This window comes from Pantherophis guttatus, chromosome 8 (assembly GCF_059756535.1).
Source record: "Pantherophis guttatus breed Tessera chromosome 8, ASM5975653v1, whole genome shotgun sequence".
NCBI lineage: Eukaryota > Metazoa > Chordata > Lepidosauria > Squamata > Colubridae > Pantherophis > Pantherophis guttatus.
In genome coordinates, this window is record NC_142070.1 from 78,031,270 (window position 1) to 78,058,989 (window position 27,720).

A 27,720-nucleotide genomic window follows, 5' to 3' on the forward strand; every position below is an offset into this window, starting at 1 on the left:
GAGGAGAGGAGAGGAGAGGAGAGGAGAGGAGAAGAGAAGAGAAGAGAAGAGAAGAGAAGAGAAGAGAAGAGAAGAGAAGAGAAGAGAAGAGAAGAGAAATAAATGGAATGGGATTGGAGAGGAGAGGAGAGGAGAGGAGAGGAGAAGAGAAGAGAAGAGAAGAGAAGAGAAGAGAAGAGAAGAGAAGAGAAGAGAAGAGAAGAGAAGAGAAGAGAAAACTTTATTGTCATTTTTTCCCCCTTTGAGCCCTCTGGCACCCATTGAAAATGAAAATCTGTTGCCTGCTCTCAAAAGTGTACACACACATAACACACATACACATATGCTACACACACACACACACACACACACACACACAGCTCCTAAAAGGTCCTTGTGTTTGTTCTCTCTCTCTCTCCCCCCTCCTCTTCTCTCTCTCCCCCCTCCCCCCTCTCTGTATGTTTGTATGTGTGTATGTATATATACACACACACACACAAACACATATATACACAAACACACATATACATACCCATGTTTCCCCGAAAATAAGACCCTGTTTTATATTTTTTTGAACCCTGAAATAAGCGCTTGGTCTTATTTTCGGGGAGGTCTTATTATTTTGGGTCGCATGGAGCAAGATGGGGCTCCTCTTGCTGTCTTACCTGATTTCCATCTCTGTGTTTAAATATTTGGGGGGAGGGCTTATTTTCGGGAAAACAGGGTATATGAATTTATTATGGTTTTTTTTTTTTTAAAAAAGGAATTGCTCCTAAAATGTCCTTGTGTTTGCTCTTGCAGAATGGGAGAGCCTGGTATGGTGGCTTCAGGGATTAAGCACCCACCTGCAGCGTCTGGTTGAAGACCTTGGACGGTCCGAAAATGAGCTGCTTGGAAAACCAGATGATGAGCAACAGAGCCCAGGCAGGTCCATGAATTCTCCGAGCGATGGCACCAAGGAGGAAATAGATACGCCGTTACACGTCTCTACGTGTCAGCAGCTTCCTTCTCCACCTCCCTCTCTGCATGGAGAAGAAAATGGAAGCAGATCAGAGCAAAACCAGTTGGTGGAACTGAAAGAGTTGGTTCCCTTCCAGAAAAAAGAATCGGAAGAGGAAGGGCCAGTGCTTGTAAACAGTGAAAATCCCAATAAATCAGAAGAACTGTGTCTGATGCCGAAGAACGTCAGTGAAAAAGAGTCTTACTCAGAGGATTCATCCGCTCAGAAAATCCATGAAAACCTCAGTTGGGGAGACGGTGGGAAAACAATCAAGGTGTCCCCAAATCCAGAAGAGATGGTTGCAGAACATCTTCAGAGGATGCCCGCTCAAGAAACCAAGGCAGAGTTCAAAGGAACCTTGGATGAGACAGAACGTGACACTTGCAACCTGCTAAGGAAATTGGAGACTATAAATGGGGATTTCGATCCAAAGCCGAGGAATGATAGAATTGGGCAACGCCTGGAAGAAAGTTCTGGAAAAGCAGAAGATTTGCAGGAAAGCCGCTCCGTTGTCCCGTTGATTGAGAAGTTGGAGGAAGAGAAGGATGAATGCAACAAAGAGTAAGAGAAAAAAGTCTTCTTTGTATTCTGAACATTTATGTAGCTATATTGCTTTTCCATTTCACTGTCACACCAAACAGAGTCAATCTATTACCATGTTTCTCCGAAAATAAGACCCTGTCTTATATTTTTTTGAACCCTGAAATAAGCTCTTGGCCTTATTTTTGGAGAGGTCTTATTATTTTGGGGCATGTGGAGCAAGATGGGGCTCCTCTAGCCATCATACCTGATTTCCAGTTCTGCACTGAAATATTTTCAGGGAGGGCTTATTTTCAGGGGGGAAGCTTATTTTAGTGCATGCTCTCAAAAGTCCGATTGGGCTTATTATCAGGGGATGTCTTATTTTCGGGGAAACAGGGTAGATGCATGTTGTTCTTTTTTCCCCTGGTGCAGGTTGTCTTCAACTTACGACCATTCTTTTAGTGACCTTTCAAACAGCATTGTTGAAAGTTAGCACCCACCCCTCTCCTAGAAGAACGAAATATTTTGAGAACTATTAAAAAGGCAGAATATGATATTTCTCTGGATGAGTAATGGAGAAACATTTTTTAAGAGGGAAAAAGCAGCCCCCACCTTCCTTAATAGCTCTCAGCAGATGTCAGCACTTAAAAGATAAAGAGATAGATAGCTCTACTCATAGGCAAAGCAAATACTGCAGGCAGAAATCCATTCAAGAAAGGATATTTTGAAATTCCCTGCAGCAAAGTCTGAACAAAGGCAGAGTGATAGGATTAGCCCTTCACTCAAGATCCAAACCAGGACAAAGCCATTAAGCCATAATCGGAACTGCCCAACACCCTTTCAGAACACAAGCCCCTTCGTTGTATCATCTCAGAGCAGACCAAACTTCAACCAAACCTGGGAGCTCAGACAACCTATAGAGCCAGCTATGACCCCTACATAACCTCTACAACAGCCAATAGAATACATGTTCTTGCACAGGAATAGGAAGCTCAAGTGCAAAGCCCAAGAGAAGGTATGAAAACCCCACACTCTCAACTCCATGTGCTCAGCTGCACCAGGACCTTGGAGGTCTTCTAGTCCAACCCCCTGGTTAGGCAGGAAACCCTACACCACTTCAGACAAATGGTTATCCAACATCTTCTTAAACACTTCACAACCTTTGCAGGCAAGTTGTTCCACTGGTTAATTGTTCTGTCAGGAAATTTCTCCTTAGTTCTAGGTTGCTTCTCTCCTTAGTTAGTTTCCACCCATTGCTTCTTGACTTGCCTTTAGGTGCTTTGGAGAATAGGTTGACCCTCCTCTTCCTTGTGGCAGCCCCTGAGATATTGGAAGACTGCTATCATGTCTCCCCTATTCCTTTTTTTCATTAAACTAGAACATACCCAGTTCCTGCAACCGTTCTCCGTATGTTTTAGCCTCCAGTCCCCTAATCATCTTTGTTGCTCTTCTCTGCACTCTTTCTAGAGTCTCAACATCTTTTTTTTTACATCGTGGCGACCAAAACTATATGCAATATTCCAAGTGTGGCCTTACCAAGGCCTTGTAAAGTGGTATTAACACTTCATGTGATCTTGATTCTATCCCTCTGTTTATGCAGCCCAGAATTGTGTTGAGGTTTTTTTGGCAGCTCCAGCATACAGCTGGCTCATATTTAAGTGATTGTCCACTAGGACTCCAAGATCCGTCTCGCAGTTACTACTATTGAGCGAGGTACCACCTATATACTGTACCTGTGCATTTGGTTTTTCTTGCCTAAATGTAGAACCTGACTTTTTTTCACCACAGAATTTCATTTTGTTAGATAGCGCCCAGCCTCCAGCCTCCATTTTGTCTCCCGTACCTTTCTTTTGGCTTGGAACTGAGCCAGATGGATATTTCTTCCCTCAGCACTGAAAAAAAAAAAGTGAGTTAGGACCATTTTTCACACTTTAACAACCGTTGCAGCGTCCCCGTGGTCACGTGATCAAAATTCAGGCATTTAGAAAGTGCCAGGTACTTATGACAGTTGTACTGTTCCGGGGATCATGTGGTCACTGTTTTAACCTTCCCCAGCCGGCTTCCAATGTCACTGCGTTTTTGTATTTACCAGATGAGCTCATATTTCTGGACTGTCAGACTTTCCGTAGCTTGCCAAACTTCTTATCAGTAACTGATACTACGCATGTCCGCATTCCTTCTTTCTACTTCACACTTTTCTTTGTTCTCTTGCCAAAGAAGTCCGGCTGCTGAGAGGTAGCCAGCAGGAACGTTGCCAAAATGTAATTATTTTAGATAGTTAGATATTTTATTTTCTTTATAACAAATAAATGAGTTTTTTCTTAGCAAATATCTTCGGTTTTATTTTCTTAAAGTATGCACAAGGAAAATGCCATGATCCACGTCTCTAAATCAAGGTGCGATTACCCAAAAGCAGAGTGGGATTAATCAGCACCCTGACACCCAACAACCAAAGTCCCTGGGCAGAGTTTGATTTGCTTAACATCTTCAGGATTCGCTTCACAATTAGGGTGATTTTGAATGTGTGGCCAGAAGACCACAAAGCTTGGCAAAACTCACTGAACAGTTGTCTTGCTTAGCAATGGAAATTTTGGATTCAGTTGGGGTCATAAATCAAGAACAACTACCTGATAGCATTTCATAAGCCATCAAAGAGTGTCCCCAGAGGTGGTCTTCAGCCGGTTCGTACCGGTAGAGGAGATTGTGGGTACGCTCACCTACCCCAGCACTATGCAATATGATTTAGGCACGTTTTTGAGGCTGAGTGCATGCACGGAAGGCACGCGTGTGAGCAAAGCGCATGCACAGAAGGCCAGGCAGATGCACGGAAGGCGCACATGCATGCAAAGCGAGCCTGCGTGCGCTCGGCGAACCGGTGGTAACCAAATGTGAAACCCACTGCTGGACGTTACCCACTGGATATAAAAAAAAAATCTCTGTGTGGAAAAAAAAATAGCACTGCAGGAAAATGTTTAGCAAGCAAAATACGGGCAGCTAAATCAGTTCTGATCTAAATTGTTGCCTTGGGCTATAAATCCATAGAAAACCAACATGGAAATGCTACCATTGTTGAGGGAGGAAACTTATTCCAAGCCACTAATCAAGAGAAATCAATTTTATATGTATATGTATATATATATATATATATATATATATATATATATATATATATATATATATATATGTGTGTGTGTGTGTGTGTGTGTGTGTGTGTGTGTGTGTGTGTGTGTATGTGTATGTATGTATATGTATATGTATATATATTAAATATATATATATGTATATATATATGTATGTATATATATGTATGTATGTATATGTATATGTATATGTATATGTATATGTATTAAATGTATATAAATATATATATACCTATATATATATGTTTATATAGGTTCAGGCCAGACCACCCGAGGGGAGGAAGCGAAAACTGCATCATTTTTTCCCCCAAGATTTTCTTAGGGAAAGAAACCCATAATATTTAAAAGCCTTAGCTAGCCTATGCAGCTGCAATTTAAGGCAGCTCATTATCTTATTACCGTTGAATAAAAAAAAACAAAAACAAAAAAAACCCTTGTCATTATGTGGAATAAAATCAATTTCCCTTTAACTATTTTGTAAATTTATAACAAAGCTGGGTAATTGGATTATATTTCATCCACAGGATACTTAACATTCTAATAGGGTTTTTCAGTGGCCTTGCATTCCCAAGTAGCTGGTATGATCACCATATTTTTTGGAGTATAAGATGCACTAGAATATAAGAGTTTTTGGGGAGGAAAATAAGAAAAAAGCTGATTGGCAGGTGGACCGGGCTCCCAGAATATCCCCAATCAGCTGTTCCCAGAGGTGAATTTTAGCAACAGGTTCCTTGGTTGTGAGCTCTGCGCCTTGCTTTTTTTTTTGCTTTTTTTTTCTGCCTCTGAAACGTCTGAAACTCCGTTTCAGAAAAAACTTTTTTTCCTGCCTCTGAAAGCCTCCGAAACAGAGCTTCAGAAAAAAAGCCCCTGAAGCTCTGTTTGGGGGCTTCTTTTCTGAAACGGAGTTTCTGATGTTTTTTTCAGTCTCTGAAACCTCCGGTTTGAGAAGCTGGGCAGGGCTACATTCGGAGTATAAGACGCACCCAGATTTTCACCCTCTTTTTTGGGGGGAAAAAGGTGTGTCTTATACTCAGGGGTGAAATGCTCCCGGTTTGGACCAGATTGCCCAAACTGGTAGCAATGGTGGTGGGTGGTTCAGAGAACCAGTAGCAAAAATCCCTGCGCACCCCGCACCCACATGCCCAGCTGAGCCGCACGATCGTCAGAGGCTTTTTTTTTTTTTTTACTTTTAAAAGCATTTTTTCTACCACCTCTTCTGACAAAAAAATGCTTTTAAAAGTAAAAAAAAAAAAAAACCTCTGATGATCGCGCGGCTCAGCTGGGATCCTCAGAGGCTTCTCAAAGCATTTTGTTCTGCAACCTCTTGGCCGAAGAGGTGGTAAAAAAAATGCTTTGAAAAGCCTCTGACGATCCCAGCTGAGTTGCCTGATCAGCAGAGAGGCTTTTCAAAGCATTTTTTAAAAAATCTCTCTGATGATCCCAGCTGAGTTGCCTGATCGGCAGAGGCTTTTCAAAGCATTAGAAAAAATGCTTTGAAAAGTCAAAAAAAAAAAAAGTTGGCCACGCCCACTCAGTCACATTACCCCCACCACCACCAAGCCACACCCACAGAACCAGTAGTAACAATTTTTATTTATTTATTTATTTTTATATGCTGCCCTTCTCCGGAGACTCGAGGCGGCTTACAATGCGTTAAGCAATAGCCTTCATACTTTTGTATATTTTATACAAAATCAGCTTATTGCCCCCACAAACCAGGTCCTCATTTTACCCACCTTAGAAAGGATGGAAGGCTGAGTCAACCTTGAGCCTGGTGAGAATTGAACTCGCAGTAATTGCAGGCAGTTGGATGTTAAATGCTGCCTTTTTTTTTTTTTTTTTTAATTTGATTTATATGCCGCCCTTCTCCGGAGACTCAGGGCGGCTTACAATGCGTTAAGCAATAGCCTTCATTCTTTTGTATATTTTATACAAAGTCAGCTTATTGCCCCCACAAACTGGGTCCTCATTTCACCTACCTTAGAAAGGATGGAAGGCTGAGTCAACCTTAGTAGGAGGCATTAGCCTCCTCACCACTCAGGCTCAGGGGTGAAATTTTACATTTCACCCCTGCTTATACTCAGAAAAATACGGCATTTATAGTCCTGCAGATAAGGCTGAGAAAGAAAAGGATAAGAGTCACAATCGGTGGGTATCCCTTGCTTCTACAAACAACGCAAGTGAGGATGTCCATGTTTCTTCCTTGGTGAGCCTCATTCAGTTCTTGGGAGTACGAGATGCTACATGGCCACGCAAGGTACCTCATCAAAGTAAAACTAATCACCTCTTCATGAGGTCAAGGTATGGACCCAGAGGTGGGCTTCACATAATTTAGCAACCAGTTCACCCCAGCACTGAAAATGTGAGTGCACGCACCTTCCGTGCATGTGTGCAACCTTCTGCACACATGCTTTGCTTTCGCGCAGGGTTGAACACATGTGCACAGCTTTAAAAACACAGCTAATGGGACAGCATAGCACCGGAGCGGGTGGGCAGGTGGATGGGGGTGGGCTCCCCACCGGTTACAACTACCAGTTCGCTTGAACTAGCACGAACCGGCTGAATCCCTCCCCTGTATGGACCCCACCATTGAAAAGATCTAATGCAGTTCCGTTCCTCAACTAGTTACAAATAATTATTCTAGGGGTATATCTAGTCTAACAAAGAGAAGGACTAGGGGTGACATGATAAGCAGTCTTTCAGTACTCGTCAACCTATTCTCCAAAGCACCAGAGGGCAGGACAAGAAGTAAGGGATGGAAGCTAATCAAAGAGAGATGCAACCTAGAACTAAGGAGAAATTTTGTTCTGACCCAGCTTCTCAAACACGACAAACCCCCTGTATTTTCAATCAATGATTCCTTTATTAGTAGCACCAGCAGCCCCGGCAGAATGTTCCTCTCTCAACAAGTCTGTCCGGCATGGAGATGAATAGTTGTCTGCCACATCTATTCATCTCTGCCCTCCGCCTTTTATCCCCAGAGCTAGGGGGGAGGTTTTCGCTCAGTAGTGGATTCCTCCCGGTTCGGTCCGGTTTGGCCGAGCCGGTAGCGGTGATGATATGACGTCACCGAACCGGTTCTCCCCCCCGCCCTCCCCCCCCACATTATTCTTACCTTTTATTTGGTCCACCCCCAATCTATTGCTGCCTCCTGAGTCCCAGCTGATGACTAGAGGGAAAAAAACTGTTTAAACTCTTGCCGCGGGGCTTCAAAGGGCCGCCCTACAGCTGATCAGTGTTAAAGGCAAACAAATGAGTCGGGTTGTAAGTGCGAGGACTGGTCGTAAGTGTGAGGACCTTCCAGAAATGACTCTGACCAGCTAGCCATGCCCACCTAGTCACATGACCTCCAAGCCACACCCACAAAATAAGCCACGCCCACAGAACCAGTAGTAAAAAAATTTAGAACCCACCCCTGGTTTCGCTCGTAGCAGTGGCTCTTCCTTCCCAAGGACCGGCCCACAGATTTCCACTGCTCTCCTCTCCTCTGCCTTCTGTGCAGCATCAGGAACTGGACCCAGCTGTTCCTCCTCTTCCTCATCAGCCACCTCCAGACCTGTGGGTGTTGATTCTCCATCTGAGGGCTGATGGATGGTCCAGGCTCCACCTCTGTCTCTGTCTCTGTCTCTCTCTGCCAACTCCATTCCCTCTTCCCCCTCGGAGCTCTCAAGTTGCCTTGACGCTGATCCTGACTCCCATGCCTCCTCCTCATCTGATTCAGCTGCTGGAGGGGCCACAACAACAAATTGAGACAGTGAGAACAATCCAACAGAGGAACGGGTTGCCTTGAGAACCCATGGATCCATGAGAAATGTATACTAATGTGAGATAATTTTAAGAAAACTTATTATTTGTTGTAATATGTCTTAACTATATTTTGCAAACAAAGTTAGACTGTTGACTATGATTGATTAACATATTACTGAATGAAGCTATGAAATACACAGATGATAGAGATAAATTGTGATCTAATTTAACAAATATGGGAAATGGTGATTATTATGAAACATAATGAGAATTAATTTTGATGAATATGCTGAGATATAGAGATTAAATAGATAATTATGATGTAAGGGAAAACTAAAACAATGAGGTGAAGGATACTAACTAGATAAAAGTTAGAGACTCAGAGGAAGTAAGTGGGAAAATAAATAAAATGCTGGAAATCAGCCAAACAATGGCAGGAGAGTTGGAGGAGACTATGCTGGAAATCAGCCAAACAGAAAATGCTGGAAATCAGCCAATAAAAATGCTGGAAATCAGCCAAGCAATAGGAGGAGAGTTGGAGAAAAATATGCTGGAAATCAGCCAAACAATGGAAGGAGCTCTGGAGGAGATTATGCTAGAAATTAGCCAAATAAAATATGCTGGAAATCAGCCTAACAATGGAAGGAGTTCTGGAGGAGATTATGCTAGAAATCAGCCTAACAATGAGAACCCATGGATCCATCATCACTGGCAGTTTTCAAGAAGAGATTAGACGGCCATTTGTCCAGAATGGTGTAGGGTCTCCACCTCAAGCAGAGGGGTTGGATTAGAAGACCTCCAGTTGTTATTCTGTGTTCTATCCATGGCTCTCTTTTTTGTTTTATCTCACGAATGTTATTTCTTGGCTGTAGATTTTTCACGGAAGCGAACGAACTGGGAGAACCTGAACTATCGTGTAGTGTGACAGCCCCTCGCGGCGTTCTGGAACATCTCACAGTCACCGTTGTCAATGATTTAAGTCCCTTCGTTGTGAATGAGGCAGAAGAACTTGTCAGCAACGTCGTATCTGTCGAGCGCTCGTCGGTTGACCAATGCAACATTTCCCCAATCGGCATCGCAATCCCGTTTACTTCCCGTTACAGAGGAATGTACAAAGACGTAATGGTGAAAGTGAGCGACATAAACTTCCAGTCCACGTATTTAACTCCTACCTCTTTGGAAGGACATCAAGGCAGCCAGAAGGTGAGTGAACTCTTGAACCAAAATCTTGCTTGAATTGTAGGGCAGAAGAAAATGCTATTTAAATACTGGTTTTTCTCCTTTTGATTTCATGCAGGGGTCAGGCGCTGTGGTGAAAACCGGCCAGCTTGGTATCTTCTCTGTGGTTTCATGCTTGAAGAAGGAAACGTGGACCATTCCGAGGAGAGGACTTTCGCGAAAGCTTAACATGGATCCTAGAATTTCGTTTTGCTATCCCCCATCAACGCTCAGTTCTCGAGTCACAGTGGACCTCAAGGTATGTTTGAAAAAGAAACGGCTTGTCTTCTCGGACGTGAGCGCGTTTTTCGCCAACCAAAATACATCAAAACGTTTGGATTGGAAGAGATCGAGAATAAAAAAATTTTAATAGCTAATCATTCATACCAAGGATGACTTCCTTCAGTGAAGGGGAAAAAAATATCTAGGCTTTTGTAAATTGAGTGATCTACTTTAAGGCCACTGGTAATATTGTCCTTTAGGAGCAGATCTGTATGCAATCTTACCTACCTACCTATAGTACCTACCTTTTTTTTCTTTCTTTCTTTCTTTCTTTCTTTCTTTCTTTCTTTCTTTCTTTCTTTCTTTCTTTCTTTCTTTCCTTTCCTTTCTTTTCTTTTCCTTCCTTCCTTTTTTCCTTCCTTTTTCCTTTCCCTTCCTTCCCTTCCTTCCTTTCCTTCCTTTATCTCATTCTCCCTCCCTCCCTCCCTCCCTTCCTTCTTTCCTTTCCTCCCTTCCTTTTTTCCTTCCTTCCATTCTCCCTTCCTTCCATTCTCCCTTCCTTCCTTCCTTCCTTCCTCCCTCCCTCCCTTCCCTTCCCTTCCCTTCCCTTCCCTTCCTTCATCTCATTCTCCCTTCCTTCTTTTCCTCTTTTCTTCCTCTTTTCCTTTCTTTTCCTTCCTTCCTTTCCTTCCTTCACCCATTCCTCCCTCCCTCCCTTCTTTCCTTCCATCCGAAAAATAATTTGGGGGTTCTACGAGCTGGGGTGATGCAAGAGCAAATAAAAGAAAAATGAAATCCAGACACTGAGAAAAGAGATTTATTCACAAGAGGAGATCTGCTCTTGAGGGTAGACTACTAAGAAAATGGGGTGCAGAGGCTTGGTTTTATAAGGGGACTGTCCTTGGTGTGAGCAAGGGGATGTCATTTGTGTATGTGCTGGTTTTAACACGTTCTTCCCATGAAATTTGGTTTGATCCTGATCTGTGTGAAATCCAGAAAGGAAGATTGCCCTAAAATCGCCGGAGGATTCCACTTCTGGCATCTTCCTTACCCCAAGGGAGTTCCTGTTCTTTGAGGTCATTAGTGGGATCCTAGTCTTGTGTTTATTCTGGGGCTGACCTGCAGTTAAAAGTTCAGAGGGCTACTAAAAAGAAGGGGGTGGAGCACAGATCAGAGGCCTTTTCATTTTCCTTCCTTCCTTCCTTCCTTCCTTCCTTCCTTCCTTCCTTCCTTCCTTCCTTCCTTCCTTCCCTCCTTCCTTCCTTCCTTCCTTCCCTCCTTCCTTCCTTCCTTCCTTCCTTCCTTCCTTCCTTCCTTCCTCCTTTCCCCCCTTCCTCCCTTCCTCCCTTCCCTTCCCTTCCCTTCTCCCTCCTTTCCTCCCTCCCTCCTTCTGACCCTCTGTCCCTCCGGCCTCCCTTCTTCTCTTCTCTTCTCTTCTCTTCTCTTCTCTTCTCTTCTCTTCTCTTCTCTTCTCTTCTCTTCTCTTCTCTTCTCTTCTTTCCTTTCTTCCTCAAAATCAATCTTTCTTTCTTCCTTCCTTCCATCCTTCTTCCCTTCCCTCCCTCCCTCTCTTCTTTCCTTCCTCAAAATCAATCTTCCTTCCCTTCCTCCCCTCCATTCCCTTCCCTTTTTCCCTCCCTCCCTTCTTCCCTCCTTCCCTCCCTTCTTCCCTTCTTTGCTCAAAATCAATCTTCCTTCATTCCCTTCCCTCCCCTCCCTTCTTTCCTCTCACCTTCTCCTCCATTCCCTTCCTCTCTTCTTTCTTTCCTTCCTTCCCCAAAATCAAATCTTCCCTCCCTCCTTCCTTCCCTCCTTCCTTCCTTCCTTCCTTCCTTCCTTCCTTCCTTCCTTCCTATTAGCCCAAAATAAGATATCCCCTGATAATAAGCCCAATCGGGCTTTTGAGCACATGGCAATAAGGCCAAGCGCTTATTTCAGGGTTCAAAAAAAATATAAGACAGGGTCTTATTTTCGGGGGATCACCTATCTTGATCATCTCGTTTATCTATCTGTCCAATTTTGAGGTCCTCTGAGAAGCTTGCAGGAAAAAAAAAAGAAGAAAAGGCATAATCGATCTTCTTAACCATGTTCTTAAAAACAAGCTCGCCAAATGGGATGGGAAGTTACAGGATGGGGAACTAATTCTGCCCTTTGAGGGATTCCGGCCACATTTCAAAAAAGGATTTGAAAAATGATGTTAATAGATTCCTCCTTGTTTAGAGCACAGCAGATGCTTAAAGGGATTTCTTTACATGAAAAAAACCAGAAGCTGTCATTCAGTTCATCCCTGGGTGGCAGCAATAGCTTATGAAAGAGGATTAAGAAGATATTCATTACAGAATGTCTGTTACGCAGTTCAGTTCGTCTCCGTTATCAGGTTAAATGATTAAAAACAAACAAATGCCTCCTTTCCCCTTGTTGAAAAGGAAAAGATCCTTCTGCATGCTACTCATGTTCCCCTAGAGCCGTGATGGCGAACCTATGGCACCCGTGCCACAAGTGGCACGTGGAGCCATGTCACCTGGCACGCCAGCTTAGCTATGGCATGCATGCACGCGTCAGCCAGCTAATTTTTGGGCTTTCTGGGCCCACCAGAAGTAAGGAAAGGGCCTGGGGGTGGGATGGGGAAGGCTGTTTTCGCCCTCCCCAGATGCATAGAGAGGATCTGGAGCCAGGTGAGACAGAAAAACGGGCCTACCGGGACATCGCGTGCCAGGAGCGGGGGAGAGGGGGGGTCACACACACATGCACAGGGCAGGGTGCATAGAATTATGGGTGTGGGCACGCTCACGCGGGAACCTCCCCCACCCATCCCCTTCCTGGCACGCGATGGCAAAAAGGTTAGCCATCACTGCCCTAGAGCAAAAGAGCAAGATGCATTTTCTTCTATTAATAACCTGAAATCATTCACTTATATGGACAGCAGTAGCAATAGCGCTTCGATTTATATACCTCTTCACAGGGCTCTACAGCCCACTGGCGAAATTTAAAAAATTCCCCTACCGGTTCTGTGGGCGTGGCTTGTTGGGGGGGAAGGTCATGTGACAGGGTGGGCGTGGCCAACTCGACATCACTCACATTGAGGGGCTCTTCACCGGCCCCTCCCCTCCCAGCCGCTCCTTGTCGCGAATAGCAGGAAAATGGGGAGGGGAATATTCCTGCCTACCATCCTTCCCTCAATCTGTGCTGAGATTGAGGAATGGACGACAGGCAGGAAAATCCCCTTTCCCATTTTCCTGCCTTTCACGAAAATGGCTCCATTCCAGCTGCTCCCCCCTGTCCCCCTCCCTCCTGGGGACTACCTTAAAGGGACAGGCTGCAGCAGCTCCGTTCTGAATGGAAGGAGAAAAGTTAGCATTCTCTCTGCTGCATTTAACATTGAATTCTGCGGAATATCGAGTGGCTGGAAGAGGTGAGCAGTGACCAGCCAGGCGTGGGTGAATGGAGCCAACGAAGAGTGATTACTACCGGTTCGGTGAACCAATGCCAATAATCCCTAGCGGTTCGCCCAAACCGGTCCGAACCGGTCGGATTTCACCCCTGTTAGAGCCCCTCTCTGAGCGATCTGCAGAGTCAGCTCATTGCACCCAACAATCTGGCTCCTCATTTTATCGACCATGGAAGGATGGAAGGCTGAGTCAACTTTGAGCCAGTCAGGATCGAACTACAGACAGTTGGCAGAATTAGCCTGCAATACTGCATTCTATTCTATTCTATTCTATTCTATTCTATTCTATTCTATTCTAGTCTAGTCTAGTCTAGTCTAGTCTAGTCTAGTCTAGTCTAGTCTATTCTATTCTAGTCTATTCTATTCTAGTCTAGTCTAGTCTAGTCTAGTCTAGTCTAGTCTAGTCTAGTCTATTCCAAGGGATGCGGTGGCTCAGTGACTAAGATGCTGAGTTTGTCAATTGAAAGGTCGGCAGTTCAGCGGTTCGAATCCCTAGTGCCACGTAACGGGGTGAGCTCCCATGACTTGTCCCAGCTTCTGCCAACCTAGCAGTTCGAAAGCACGTAAAAAAATGCAAGTAGAAAAATAGGGACCACCTTTGGTGGGAAGGGAACAGCGTTCCGTGCACCTTTGATGTTGAGTCATGCCGGCCACATGACCACGGAGACGTCTTCAGACAGTGCTGGCTCTTCGGCTTTGAAACGGAGGTGAGCACCGTCCCCTAGAGTCGGGAACGACTAACACATATATGCGAAGGGAACCTTTACCTTTACTGCATTCTAACCACTGCGCCACCAAGGCTCTTAACTCTCTCAGATCATAACTCTCAGCACATCCAACAAGCATAACTATTAAAAGCTGATTTCAACATCATAGTGATATATATACTCAATGTTTATAAACGGCTGATTAATCAACTCAAAGTAATATCAGGTCTTGAATCCACTGAGTAATTAAAACCATCAGTTGTCTTTCCTATGTTGATGGACCAGTCTCTTAGTGATAAGGGAGACTTGGAGAATCCATTTCTGTTGTCCAGTCATCAACTTCTATGCCACAGGGTTTTCATTCAAAATATGATGGATATCCCCACCCTCAGCCCCAAAACTCCCTGCAGTTTGACCTCCCCCCATAAAAAAATTCTAAGGGTTTTGGTATTGGGTTTTTTTGACTGTTAAGTATATGTTTTTAAATTTTCATGCATAATTCCATCAGTTTTGAGACAGCCTTTTTTCCTTAAATCCGTACTATTTAGGTCTAAGTCAGGGGTTGGCAACCTGCGTCTCTGGAGCCGCATGTGGCTCTTTCATCCCTCTGTTGCAGCTCCCTGTTGCCGGTCGGCTCCACAATTGGTAGGGCTTTCGGTTAGGACAGGTAGAGGAAAAAGGACGCCGTGCTAGGAGGAGGCTCTATGGTGGGGGAACCGGACTTCCGGTCGGCAGAGGAAAAAGGATGCTGTGCTAGGAGGAGACTCTATGGGGGCGGGGGACGGGGACCAGACTTCAGGTCGGTAGAGGAAAAAGGACACCATGCTAGGAAGAGACTCTATGGTGGGGGAACTGGACTTCCAGTCATCTCCAGAATTGAATTAGGACCTTTGTGGCCTAGTGTTTAAGGTTGCTAACTCCTGATCCAAGTTCTAACTAAAAATTATACCATAATTTGCTCAAACTTTTCTATTTTGTCTGCAAACGTTGTCCAACGTAGAGCAGGCTTTTTCAGATGTATCCAGAAGGGAGATTTAATGAGGATCCCTGCAGAAACATCTCTGCCTTGGCTAATGAGAGAAATTGAATCAGTGTTTCATGTCCTTCTTCATTATCCTTGGTATTCATCTTGGCGCAAGGATTGAATTATGCTTCTGTTAACCAGCTAGCACGAAAATTAAGTAGAAAACCTTTTTTTCTTCCTTGCATTCCAGAATTCTGCTCCATCCCCATTGCAATTAGCAGCATGACCTTTAGGGAAATATGGGCCTCCCTGCGTGAAGATTTAATTTTATTATTTTGGTGTATTGGTGTGAGATATGCGGTGTGTGATAGAACATAAAACATAGAATAACAGAGTTGGAAGGGCTCCTTGGAGATCATCTAGTCCAACTCCCTGCTCGTTACTATTTCAGACAAATGGCTGTCCAGTCCAGTGATGGGGCCCCCACAACTTCTGAAGATCAACCATTCCACTGGTTGATTGTTCTCACCATTAGGGAATTTTTCCTGAGTTCTAAGTTGTTTCTCTCCTTGATTAGTTTCCATCCGTTGGTTCTTGTAAAGCTCCTTCGTCATTCCATTGAGCCAGTGATCCCTGAGAACAAATATTCAAAACTACCGTTGGAAGAAATATCCCTCTGGCTCAGTTCCAAGCTGGGGGAAAGAAGCTGGAAACAACATGGAGGCTAGTTGGAAAGATGGTTTATTGATGAAGCAGAGCCACCAATCACGTGTGATTCTGGGCAGCTCTCAAAATGGAGTTGAGTAGGAGTAGGAGAGGGGGCTGTACCCAGTGGTGGGATTCAAATAATTTAACAACCGGTTCTCTGCCCTAATGATTTCTTCCAACAACCAGTTCACCAAACTGCTCAGAAAGTTAACAACCGGTTCTCCCGAAGTGGTACGAACTGGCTGAATCCCACCATGGCTGTACCTTCTTTGGGCTTTTTTATTTGAGTTTCCTGTTCCTGTGCAAGATGTCAGGCTTCCGACGGATGCCCTAATTAAATCATGAGCCTCGAGCCAAGCTTCAAAAGAAATCCAGTTATTTATTAGGAGCTTCATGTCTGCACGTTCCAAGGGAAGCCGACTCTGACCCCACGTAATTTACGACCCAGGCATGACCCTGTTTTCCCCCTCCCCCAGAGTGTGTCATCAGTCACATTCACCAACGGAGCAATTTCACGGGTTGTAGAGATCACTCCCCTCCAACCGCTGTGGATAACCCTGGGAGACAGCCTTGAGAGAGATATGTCTGGAATGTGCTTTAGTTTTTGGCTGCTGTGCTGCTTTGTCGGTTTTCCCATCCCCCTTGCCTATGGCAACTCGAGAGCAGGCCAGGGATGCTTTGTGAGTTGACACAAGAACATGTCCTTTAATATTCTATTGGCTGTTGTTAGATTCCTATGGGGTCATGTAGGGGTTATGTAGGGGTCATAGCTGGCTCTATAGGCAAAAGAGGAAATGGAAATCCTAGGCTCTTGTCTGAGCTAATTGAAGTTTGGAATGCTCTGGGGTGATGCAATGAAGTGGCTTTGGTTCTGAAAGGGAGTTGGGCAATTCCTAGTGTGGCTTAACGGCTTTGTCCTGTGTTGGATCTTAGGTGAGGGGCTAATCCTACCATTCTGCCTTTGTTCAGACTTTGCTGGAGGGAGTTTCAAACTATCCTGTCTTGAATGGATTAACAAATCTCCATTTCTAAAAGCTGGCCTCCTCAGTTTCTGCTTGGGGGAGCAGGGAGTCTGGGGCTGCTTCCTGCCTCTAAAAAAACATGTTTCTCCATTTCTCATCTAGGGAAATATAATAATCTGCCTTTTTTTTTTTTAATATTCCTCAAAATATTTCACTATTCTAGGAGAGGGGTTTTTCCCACAATATCTTGAATGAGAGCTGATAATGATAATCATGCCCGTAATTGCTTATTTGTACCCTATGACTATCATTAAGTGTTGTACCTTATGATTCTTAACAAATGTATCTTTTCTCTTTATGTACACTGAGAGTATATGCACCAAAGACAAATTCCTTGTTTGTCCAATCACACTTGGTCAGTAAAGAATTTTAATCTAACCTAATCTAATAATATTAATATTAATTCTATGCAGGTGCAGCCGATTGATCAATCCACACTTTCAATATTGAAAACAAAACATGATGAATATTATTCAGTCATGTCAACCAGCTCTTTGGTCCACCTGGAATATTCTACATCTCTGCCATTCAACAGAGCTATCACTGTGGTCCTACCTTGCCCTCCAAATCAAGAAAAACGAAGAGAGGGTATTGAGACAGATGCCGGAAGAGCGATGAGTGCTTCTATCCCCACAGTTGCAAGCACTCATAATTTCCGGTGAGAAATAAGAAAGGGCTCATTCTTGGAAAATGCTCAGGTAGACCCAGAATCCATAAATGATTTGCCGTTGTCGTCTTCTTTGGCTCTTCAAATTTAACTGTGGAGAGAAGGCAATCTTTCTAACATCTCAAGATGTTGAGAGACAAAACCGTGATGGTGAACCTATGGCACGCATGTCACAGGTGGCACACCACATTCGTGTGTGTGTGTGCGCGCTTTGGGCACTCAGCACCAAAAAGGTTAACCATCACCGGACTAGAACATGGCCTGAAGCACTGTTGAGAAAACATTGTTCTAGACTAGGGAAACAAAACTTTGTAGATGTTAAGGAAATGAATGTGGTGCTTATGGATTGCTTCTTGGTAGGCAGAAGCATAGGGGTTCTAAATATATATATATATAGGTAGAACCTGGCTAGAAAGAAATGCACATAAAACCTACGAAAAAGAAAGAAAAAGAAACATTGTACCTTTATAGGGAGGATACATGAGAAGAGGGTGTGGCTCGCTGACGAAGCCTTATAAGGCAGAAATGGATCTATCTGAGTCTCCCAAAAAGCAGCACAGAGTTTGCTGTAAAAAGCGCAGAAGCTTTTGGTGCACTCTGATCTTGATTATTTTTTTGCAGACGTTCCACTACCCAACTAGGTAACATCATCAGCTGTGCTAAAAGGAAACAGGGTTTATATATCAGTAGCTTGTCCTGTCAGTCTTGGTGGCAATGTTCTTGGTAGTTCCTTGATTAGGCTGGTATTTACTGTTTGGTTATTAGTTTGAGTTGGTAGGTCCCTGATGGTGGTATTGTTTACTGTTTCATGTTAATCTCTGCTTATCTAGATGTTGATTGATTGATTATTTATTTATTTATTTATTTATTGATTGATTGATTGATTGATTGATTGATTGATTCGATTTATATGCCGCCCTTCTCCGGAGACTCAGGGCGGCTTACAATGCGTTAAGCAATAGCCTTCATACTTTTGTATACACCTGCTTAGTAGGGCTTTTTGCCCCCCCCTAAGCAGTGTTCTATTTTATACAAAGTCAGCTTATTGCCCCCACAAACTGGGTCCTCATTTTACCTGCCTTGAAAGGATGGAAGGGTAAGTCAACCTTGAGCCTGGGGAGAATTGAACTCGCAGTAATTGCAGGCAGCTGGCAGCTAAGTGCTACTTTACCAGCAGCAGTTTAGTCTGCTGCACCACCAGGCTCCTGTTAGGAGGCGTTGTAGTCTTTTAGCTTTTTGATTGTCTCTTTTGAATGGTATGTAGATGTTGTTTGTCTCTATATGCCTGCTGATGGCTGATTTGGCTGAGTGCCAGGTTTCCAGGAATTCTCTAGCATTTTTGGACTTACTAGCTACTCCCTTCTAGCACTGATGATGTTACTTGTTTGGGTAATGAAATGTCTGTAAGAAAACAACCAAGGTCAAAGAGCAAGGACCTCACAGTTCAACCCTGAGCTACAAATATTCTCTTCTATTGGTAATCTGACGTCCTTTAGTTGTATGGATCGTAACTCTCAGTATCTCTAACTGGAATAACCATAGGTTATGCTGGCTAACGATCCTGGGATCCATAAATTATTCTGGCTAATGATCATGGGAGATGTAGTTTAATGCATTTGGAGAGGAAAAAGATGAAGAAAACTGATTTAAACATCTACCGTGTTTCCTCGAAAATAAGTCAGAACCTGCTGGATTTCACTCCTGATCTGTACCGATGTAAAAGGTGAAAATGGATGGAATGATCTGCTCTCTCTGCTCCTACTTCCAGAACTGAAAGAGGATTAATACCGCATTCCCCCAAAAATAAGACCGAGTTTTATATTAATTTTTGCTCCAAAAGATGCATTAGGGCTTATTTTCTGGTTAGGTCTCATTTTGGGGTAAATATGATACTAAATGCATCCATCTGGCTGACAATCTTAACTGGGGCTTATTTTGGGGGTAGGGCTTATATTACGAGCATCCTGAAAAATCATGCTAGGACTTCTTTTCCGGTTAGGTCTTATTTTCGGGAAAACAGGGTATATATTGACCTATGATCTGTCAGGCATTGCCAACTTGAACAATAGCAACTTAAGTTCATTAAAAGTCAATCAGAACTTCTTAGCAATCTTTCTGAGGTAGAGGTTTTTTTTTTTGCCTTTGTATAATTTTAATGAAAAATTGTAGAAACCTTTCAATCCCCCCCCAGTGTATCTGGCTTTATCTATAATGAAAATTTAATTAAAAATATACCAAAACAGTTTTCACATCCTATAATCCCCAGCTGACTTTCTCTTTAGTCTTTCTGGCTGGGACATTTTGAAAGCTGAAAACTGGGGCCATGAAAGAAATACACATTAGTTGCAGTTAAAAAAATTCTAGTTGGTAAGGCTAGGAAGGTCTCCTTCAAAAGAAAAGTTGGCTTTGGATCACAAAACCCAAATAGTAAGAAGATGAGTAAAGCAGAAGAAACAGAGAAGTTGTCAGGTTACGATGTCGTCTCAAATAAATTGCATTTCCAAACAAAAAGTCTCTGATGAAATCTTTCGTTTATTGAGTACAACGATCTGTCCCCGACTTCATCATAGCCGAAACTGACCCTCCGACCCCAAACCCTTCCCTCTCCATTCCCCAATTCTCAACGTTTCATTGGCCATCTTCCAAGTCAATCTCCCCATCTCCTGACTTCAACTCACAGGAATGTCCCCCCTCCTATCCCATCTCCTAGGGGATATTATCTACAGAGAAAATAAGTAGGTGAAAAGTCAAGCCTCTTCTTCTTCTCTTTATGGCAGCACTAGAATGCTGACAGAAGTATGTATGGAGGTATATTCTTTACCCTACCTTTGTGATTTTTCCAGAGGTCTGAGTGCCTCCCCAAGAAAACACAGGGAGAACCTGAAGGAACCACTGAAAGTCCTGGGCTACAGAAACAGTGAAGAAGAATGGATCTTACTGGATGACATCGCCGTGCGAAATGCAAGGAACGGTCTTGTGTCATTTGACTTAGACGAACCCTTAGAGAGGTGAGATGGATTCGTCAAATGCGTAGATCGGAGGCGTCAAACTCAATTTCATTGAGGGCTGCATCAGGATTGTGTTTGACCTCAGGACGCTGAGGTGGGCGTGGCCAGGGTGGGAATGGCCAGCATGTCACTAGTGTCAGGGGGTGCTTGTGGTGGCCCTAGCGCTCTACCAGTGAAAACAGGCTCCGGAGCTCCATTTTTGATAGCCTCCTGCAACCCTCTGCCAGTAAAAACAGAGCTCAGGAAGGGGCCACATGCGACCTTTACGAGCTCCGTTTTTGGCTGGGATGGCTTCCTGCAACCTTCTACCAGAACTCGGGAGGGCTGTGCATGGCCCTCAAAGCTCTGTTTTCACTGGCAGAGGCACTGCGTGCCAGTCCATCGCTGTTTCCAGGTTGGCCCCATGGGCCAGATCTAAGCACCCCATGGTTTGACACCCCTGGTGTAGGTGAATGGGATGTCACTGATTTACCCTGTGCTACATGACATTCCAAAATATCGAACCCATTGATTGGGTGACCCTGTTTCCCTGAAAATAGAACCCTAGCATAAAAATAAATAGCTAGAAAATAAGCCCTAGCATGATTTTTCAGGATGCTCATAATATAAGCCCTACCCCCAAAATAAGCCCCAGTTAAGATTGTCAGCCAGATGGATGCATTTAGTTTAGTTTAGTTTAGTTTAGTTTAGTTTAGTTTAGTTTAGTTTAGTTTAGTTTAGTTTAGTTTAGTTTAGTTTAGTTTAGTTTATTTGATTTGTATACCGCCCTACTCCCGAAGGACTCAGGGCAGTGAACAGCCAAGCAATAAAATACATAAATACACAAAATTTAAAAACCAGATAAAATCAAATTAAATCATTTTGGCCCAGACAGATTAAAACACCCCAATAATTTAAATAATTTAAAAACACCCCAATAATTTAAATAATTTAAAAACAGATTAAAATTTACATATTAAAAGAGGGAGGAGATTAGGCCAAGCCCGCTTGATGGAATAAAAAGGTCTTCACAGCGCGGCGGAAGGTGCGCAGATCCGGGATCCTCTGTATCTCTGGGGGGAGCTCATTCCAGATGAAAATTTAGTATTGTATTTTCCCCAAAATAAAACCTAACCAGAAAATAAGCCCTAATGCATCTTTTGGAGCAAATAATATAAAACCCGGTCTTATTTTCGGGGGAATGTGGTATTAATCCTCTTTCAGTTCTGGAAGTAAGAGCAGAGAGAGCAGATCATTCCATCCATTTTCAACTTTTACATCAGTACAGATCAGGGGTGAAATCCTACTCCAATGTTTTCTTTGCTTTGTCACCATCCTAGTCTTCCTCTTTACGCAGATTTATTGTCGTCCGCTTATCTTCTGCTATGGACAATGGACATCTCGTTCAGTTTATTCAGAATCTGGAACACGCCATCCACAACGTCATGGTGAAGGTGGTACTGTGGCAGAATAAAGACGACCCTTACAAGATCCTTGTCTTACTGGTTCCCTCTAAAGAATTAAGCATGGAGCTGCATTCTCTACGTGAGGAAGGATATTGCGGCCCTCCAGAACCTTCCAAGACATTTAAGATGAGGGAAGGAGAGCAGGTTTCCTTTAGATTCAGTGGCAATATTTTTGCTTCAGGTAAATCAAGTTTAATCATTCAAAATTCCATTCCGCAGATCGTTGCAGGCTATCGGTCTTGCTGTTTGGACTTTACAAATGAGACTTTCAAAGATAAGAAAAAAACAGTTTTGCTTTCTTGACAGGGATATTTTGTGTGTGAGCAACTTCTTCGGTCATTTTTCTATAATAAGCACTCCATTGTTTTGTGAATTAGTGAATTTATGGATTTTATGATTGATGCCTCCTGGTATTTATAGGATCTTAATCGGTTCTAGCACTAAAGTTCTGTTCAGATGTGCACTTTGCACTGACAGGAACAAATCACCACAGTATCCCCTCCCCCAAATATGCAGATTAGATCAAGGGTGGACTCCTGAGGGTTCGGCAGGATTTGGGAGATCCTTTAGCCAAGGATTGCCGGTGTTCAGCAAACCCCCAAATGCCATCTCTGGCTGGCCACACCCACCCTGCCCCACCCCTCCCAGGAGTCTCCACACCGCCCGTTCATCATTCCAAGTAAGTGCAGGGATCGCGTGGAGGGTCTGGGAGGGGGAAAAACTGGACTACTGGAAGTTCTGGAAGTCCAGAAACAGGCCTGTTTCTGGCCTCCGGAGGGCCTCCAGACCCTGGGGGAAGCAGTTTTTGCCCTCCCTGAGGCTTGAGGAAATGCTCCAGAGCTAAAGGAGGGTGAAAAATGGGCCTCCTGGAAATTCCAGAAGTCCAGAAACGGGCCTGTTTCTAGCCTCCCGACGGCCTCCAGATCTCAGGGAAAGCAGTTTTCCCCCCCTCTGAGGCTCGAGGAAACGCTCCGGAGCTAAAGAAGGGTAAAAATGGGCCTCCTGGAAGTTCCAGAACTCCAGAAACGGGCCTGTTTCTGGCCTCTGGAGGGCCTCCAGACCCCGGGGAAAGCAGTTTTTGCCCTCCTGGAGGCTCGAGAAAAGCCTCCGGAGCCTGGGGAGGGTGAAACACACATACACCCTGCTGTGGTACAGGCAGCTGACTAGGCCATGCCCACCATGGCAACGCCCACCCAGTAACGGGGAACCGAACCCGTTGCTAAAGGATCTGAAGCACACCTCTGGATTAGATAAGTCTGTGCTTCCTAAATATATATGTGAGGCATTTATTTGAAAAACAAGAAAACCGTTTACTTCAGTCTTCCTTATTTTCTTGTCGCTTACCATTTCACCATTGGGGCTTCAGAATAAACATGATAAATTCAATAAACATACATACAGACATTCTGCTGGTTCTGATTTAAATCTCTTAGGGTTAGTCAGTCCCAAAAGTTCCACAGTTCTGAAGGATGGAGGAGTTTCAGTGAACTCAAAAACCTTAAAGAACAGGCCATCAAGACAATCTCTTCTCCCTTTGTTGTTGTTGTTGTTAGTTGCAAAGTCATGTCCGACCCATTGTGACCCCATGGACAATGTTCCTCCAGGCCTTCCTGTCCTCTATCATCCCCTGGAGTCCATTTAAGCTCATGCCGACTGCTTCAGTGACTCCATCCAGCCACCTCGTTCTCTGCCGTCCCCTTCTTCTTTTGCCCTCCATCGTTCCCAGCATTGGGCTCTTCTCCAAGGAGTCCTTCCTTCTCATTAGGTGGCCAAAGTATTTGAGTTTCATCTTCAGGATCTGGCCTTCTAAAGAGCAGTCAGGGTTGATCTCCTCTAGGACTGACCAGTTTGATCGCCTTGCAGTCCAAGGGACTTGCAGGAGTCTTCTCCAGCACCAGAGTTCAAAGGCCTCAATTCTTTGGCCTTCTCAGCCTTCCTTATGGTCCAACTTTCACAGCCATCCATTGCAACTGGGAAAACCACAGCCTTGACTATACGCACTTTTGTTGGCAGGGTGATGTCTCTGCTTTTTAGTATTATCCCTTAATCTCTCCATATCTTCTCCCTTAACCCCTCCATATCTTTGTCCTAAATTTTGATTACATCTAATTGGATTTATAACCCTCTTCTTTGTGTGTCACCTGAAAGGGAGAGAGAAGACAATGAAGGCAGCCGACAATGAGAAAGAATCATGGGCGAATCAAATTCATGCAAACCACAATCGACACACAAGGAGAACGCAGTCCAGTCATTGCTAACACAAAGTGTAATCAGCTTGTAACAAAACACCAGCTCTACCATCTATCTGATGGGTGAAATGAGCTAGTGCCAGATAAACCACATCCATCAGAAAATGATTTTTTTTAAAAAAGAGAGAGGCCTAACCAGTCTCTTCCTCACATCCTGGCTGCATTATTTTCGGCTTATCTGTTTTCGCCACATGTCTAAAGAGGATGTTTGAATAAATCTCTTTCCCCTGCTTTTTTTTTCTTCATTTTTTGGAGGGGTGGTGTCCAATAGATTGACAAGACACCATTCTTAGCCCAACAGCTAGATTCCAAAAAAAATGAGGTAACCTTGATGCCAGTTTGAAATCGTTTTTGTTGGGTATCTTCCCACAAAAATATAATAAAGGGAATACATATTTAATTTTATATGTGTTAACAGCGGCTAGAATTGTGTTTGCACAACAGTGGAAAAACAAAGAGATCCCTACAGATGAAAATATATTAAAAAAAAAATTGAGTGTGCATAAATGGATAGATTAACACTTAAAATTAAGGAGAAGGAAGAAACTGAATACTTTTTAACATGGGATTTGTTTTATCAATGGCTAACTAACAGAAACAGAAGTTATAAATTTAAAAGCCTAAAAGAATGACTAATTATATAAAGATGGTTCACTAAAATGGTAAATATTATTGTAAATATTACTGTTATTATGACTGTAACCTTCTTGCTGGTATCCTTAAGATTTATATTGACTGTTTCCTAATATGATTTGATTGCTTATTTGTTCCCTATGACTATCATTAAGTGTTGTACCTTATGATTCTTGATGAATTTATCTTTTCTTTTATATACACTGAGAGCATATGCACCAAGACAAATTCCTTGTGTGTCCAATCACACTTGGCCAATAAAAAATTCTATTCTATTCTATTCTATTCTATTCTATTCTATTCTATTCTATTCTATTCTATTCTATTCTATTCTATTCTATTCTAATATGTAATCATTATTAATGTTATGAATATTACTGTTATTATTATTTTTTTCTCAAAATTACTTCTACCCAGATAAAACACTGTTTATGTAGACACTGAATTTTTTATGTTTAATTAAAAGAAAAAAGATCACAGGGATAAAATAACACTCCATTTTGGAGGCTGGTCGGTTATAGGCCCAGGAAGTACCAAATTGTTGCCTCAGGAGACAATCTATCCCATTATTCCTGGTGCTGATGTTTAATATCAATTAGAATAGAATAGAATAGAATAGAATAGAATAGAATAGAATAGAATAGAATAGAATAGAATAGAATAGAATAGAATAGAATTCTTTATTGGCCAAGTGTGATTGGACACACAAGGAATTTGTCTTCAGTGCATAAACTCTCAGTGTGCATAAAAGATATAAGTGATAACTTATGATCATAGTCATCATCAATACATTCATTGTGAATCATAAGATATAACGCTTAATGATAGTCATAGGATACTAAATAAGCAATCAAAATCCTACTAGGGAATTAAATGAAACAATATAAATCGAAAGATACAAGCAGCAAGGTTATAGTCATAAGTAGAAAAAGGAGATAGGTAATAGGAAGGATGAGAAGAAGAATAGTAATACAGTCTTAGTAAATAGTTTGACAGTGTTGTGGGAATTAGTTGTTTAGCAGAGTGATGGCATTCGGGAAAAAACTGTTCTTGTGTCTAGTTGTTCTGGTGTGTAGTGCCCTATAGCATTGTTTTGAGGGTAGGAGTTGAAACAATTTATGTCCAGGATGTTAGGGGACTCTAAATATTTTCACAGCCCCTTTTTTGACTCGTGCAGTATACAGGTCCTCAATGGAAGGCAGGTTGGTAGTCATTGTTTTTTCTGCAGTTCTAATTATCCTCTGAAGTTGTGTCTGTCTTGTTGGGTTGCAAAACCAAACCAGACAGTTATAGAGGTGCAGATGACAGACTCAGTAATTCCTCTGTAGAACCGTATCAGCAGCTCCTTGTGTAATTAGCAGTTAGAACAGAAGAGAACAGAATAACAGAGTAGAAAAGAGACTATTAGGTTTCAGTGTCGTCTCAAATAAATTGCATTTCCAAACAAATAGTCTCTGATGAAATCTTTCATTTATTAAGCACGACAATCTGTTCCCGACTACATCGTAGCCAACACTGACTTCCTGACCCCCAAACCTTCCCTTTCCGTTCCCCAATTCTCTGCGTCTCATTGGCCATCTTCCAAATCACTCTTCCCATATCTACTACTTCAGCTCCAAGGAATGTCCCCCCTCCCAACCCATCTCCTAGGGGATATTATCTTCAGGGAAAATAAGTAGGTGAAAAGTCAAGCGTCCTCTTGCCAGCTGCCCCCTCTTCTCCTCCTTATGTCAGCACTGGAACGAATGTAGTTTGGACCTCAAAAGTCATCTAGTCCAACTTCCTGCATGAGCAGGAGACACTATTATCATTTCAGACAGATGGCTGCCTAATCTCTTCTTAAAAACCTCCAGTGAAGGTTAAAAACCTCCAGTGAAGGCACCATTCTGAAGGCAAACCATTCCATGGATTCATTGTTCTTGCTGTCAGGAAATTTCTCCTTCTTTCTAGATTGGATCTCTCCTGGATTGCCCCCCCATAGTTGGAACTGCTCAAAGCAGGATTTTTTTTCCTCCCCAGGAACAATTTTCCCCCCAGAAAATTGTGGTTTGGAGATGACTTTAAGAACAAGAGTTTGTTTCCAGCTAACTGTAACAGTGTAGGGTTTTAATTACAGAGGTAATGAAATTCAGCCATACTCCAGGGAGCTTCGTGTACCATCACTCATAAGTCATTGTTTGCTCAAGGAACAGGCACTGATGTTACATGGAGAGACAAACAAACCCGTTTTATGAAAAGAGAGGCAAATAATAGGGATGTTCCCATTGAATCAAAGCCTGCGTGGATCCCGCATACAGTTTAGATTGTCAAAGCTGGCTTCCAAACCGTGTATTTAAATTATTTCCAAATTAAGGTCAATCGATCAGAATAGATCTGGAAGGGACCTTGGAGGTTTTTTAGGACAGCCGCCAGCTCAAGCTCTTGTCTGAGATGGTATAGAGCCTTGGTGGCGCAGCAGACTAAAGCGCTGTTAAGTAGCACCAACTGCCTGCAATTACTGCGAGTTCAAATCTCACCAGGTTCAAGGTTGACTCAGCCTTCCATCCTTCCGAGGTAGGTAAAATGAGGACCCGGATTGTGGGGGCAATCAGCTGACTTTGTATAAAAAAAGAACACCGCTCGGGGGGGCCGAAAGCTCTACTAAGCAGGTATATACAAAAGTATGAAGGCTATTGCTTAATGCATTGTAAGCCGCCCTGAGTCTCCAGAGAAGGGTGGCATATAAATCGAACCAATAAATAAAAAATAAAATAAAATAAAATAAATAGATCCATGATGGCGAACCTATGGCACATGTGCCACAGGTGGCACACAGAGCCATATCTGTGGGCACGCAAGTATTGCCTTAGCTCAGCTCCAGTGTGCATGCGCGCACTGGCCAGCTGATTTTTGGGCTTCTGAGCCCACTGGAAATCAGGAAACGATTTTCCTGAACACCAGCTGGGGAGTACACGTATGTTCAGCTCCAGGTGTCAGGTTTCGAGGTTGTCTCAAATAAATTGCATTTGAAACAAAGTCTTTGATGAAAAACTCCCATTTAT

General features: G+C 43.1%; 1 protein-coding gene across 5 annotated transcripts in view; it reads left to right on the forward strand.

Moving 5' to 3' along the window:
• DTHD1 (death domain containing 1) overlaps positions 1 to 27,720 on the forward strand; it is a 54,403-nt gene that overhangs the window by 16,780 nt on the left and 9,903 nt on the right. For 4 of the 5 annotated variants that reach the window (XM_087874960.1, XM_087874959.1, XM_087874958.1 and 1 more), the window contains exons 2-7: positions 781 to 1,540; positions 9,261 to 9,591; positions 9,686 to 9,865; positions 17,091 to 17,335; positions 20,188 to 20,352; positions 21,689 to 21,978. In XM_087874960.1, coding sequence (XP_087731086.1) covers positions 912 to 1,540; positions 9,261 to 9,591; positions 9,686 to 9,865; positions 17,091 to 17,335; positions 20,188 to 20,352; positions 21,689 to 21,978 — 1,840 coding nt within the window. In that variant the 5' untranslated portion in view covers positions 781 to 911. The remainder of the gene's footprint in view (positions 1 to 780; positions 1,541 to 9,260; positions 9,592 to 9,685; positions 9,866 to 17,090; positions 17,336 to 20,187; positions 20,353 to 21,688; positions 21,979 to 27,720) is intronic. The other variant, XM_087874957.1, reaches the window with a different exon arrangement.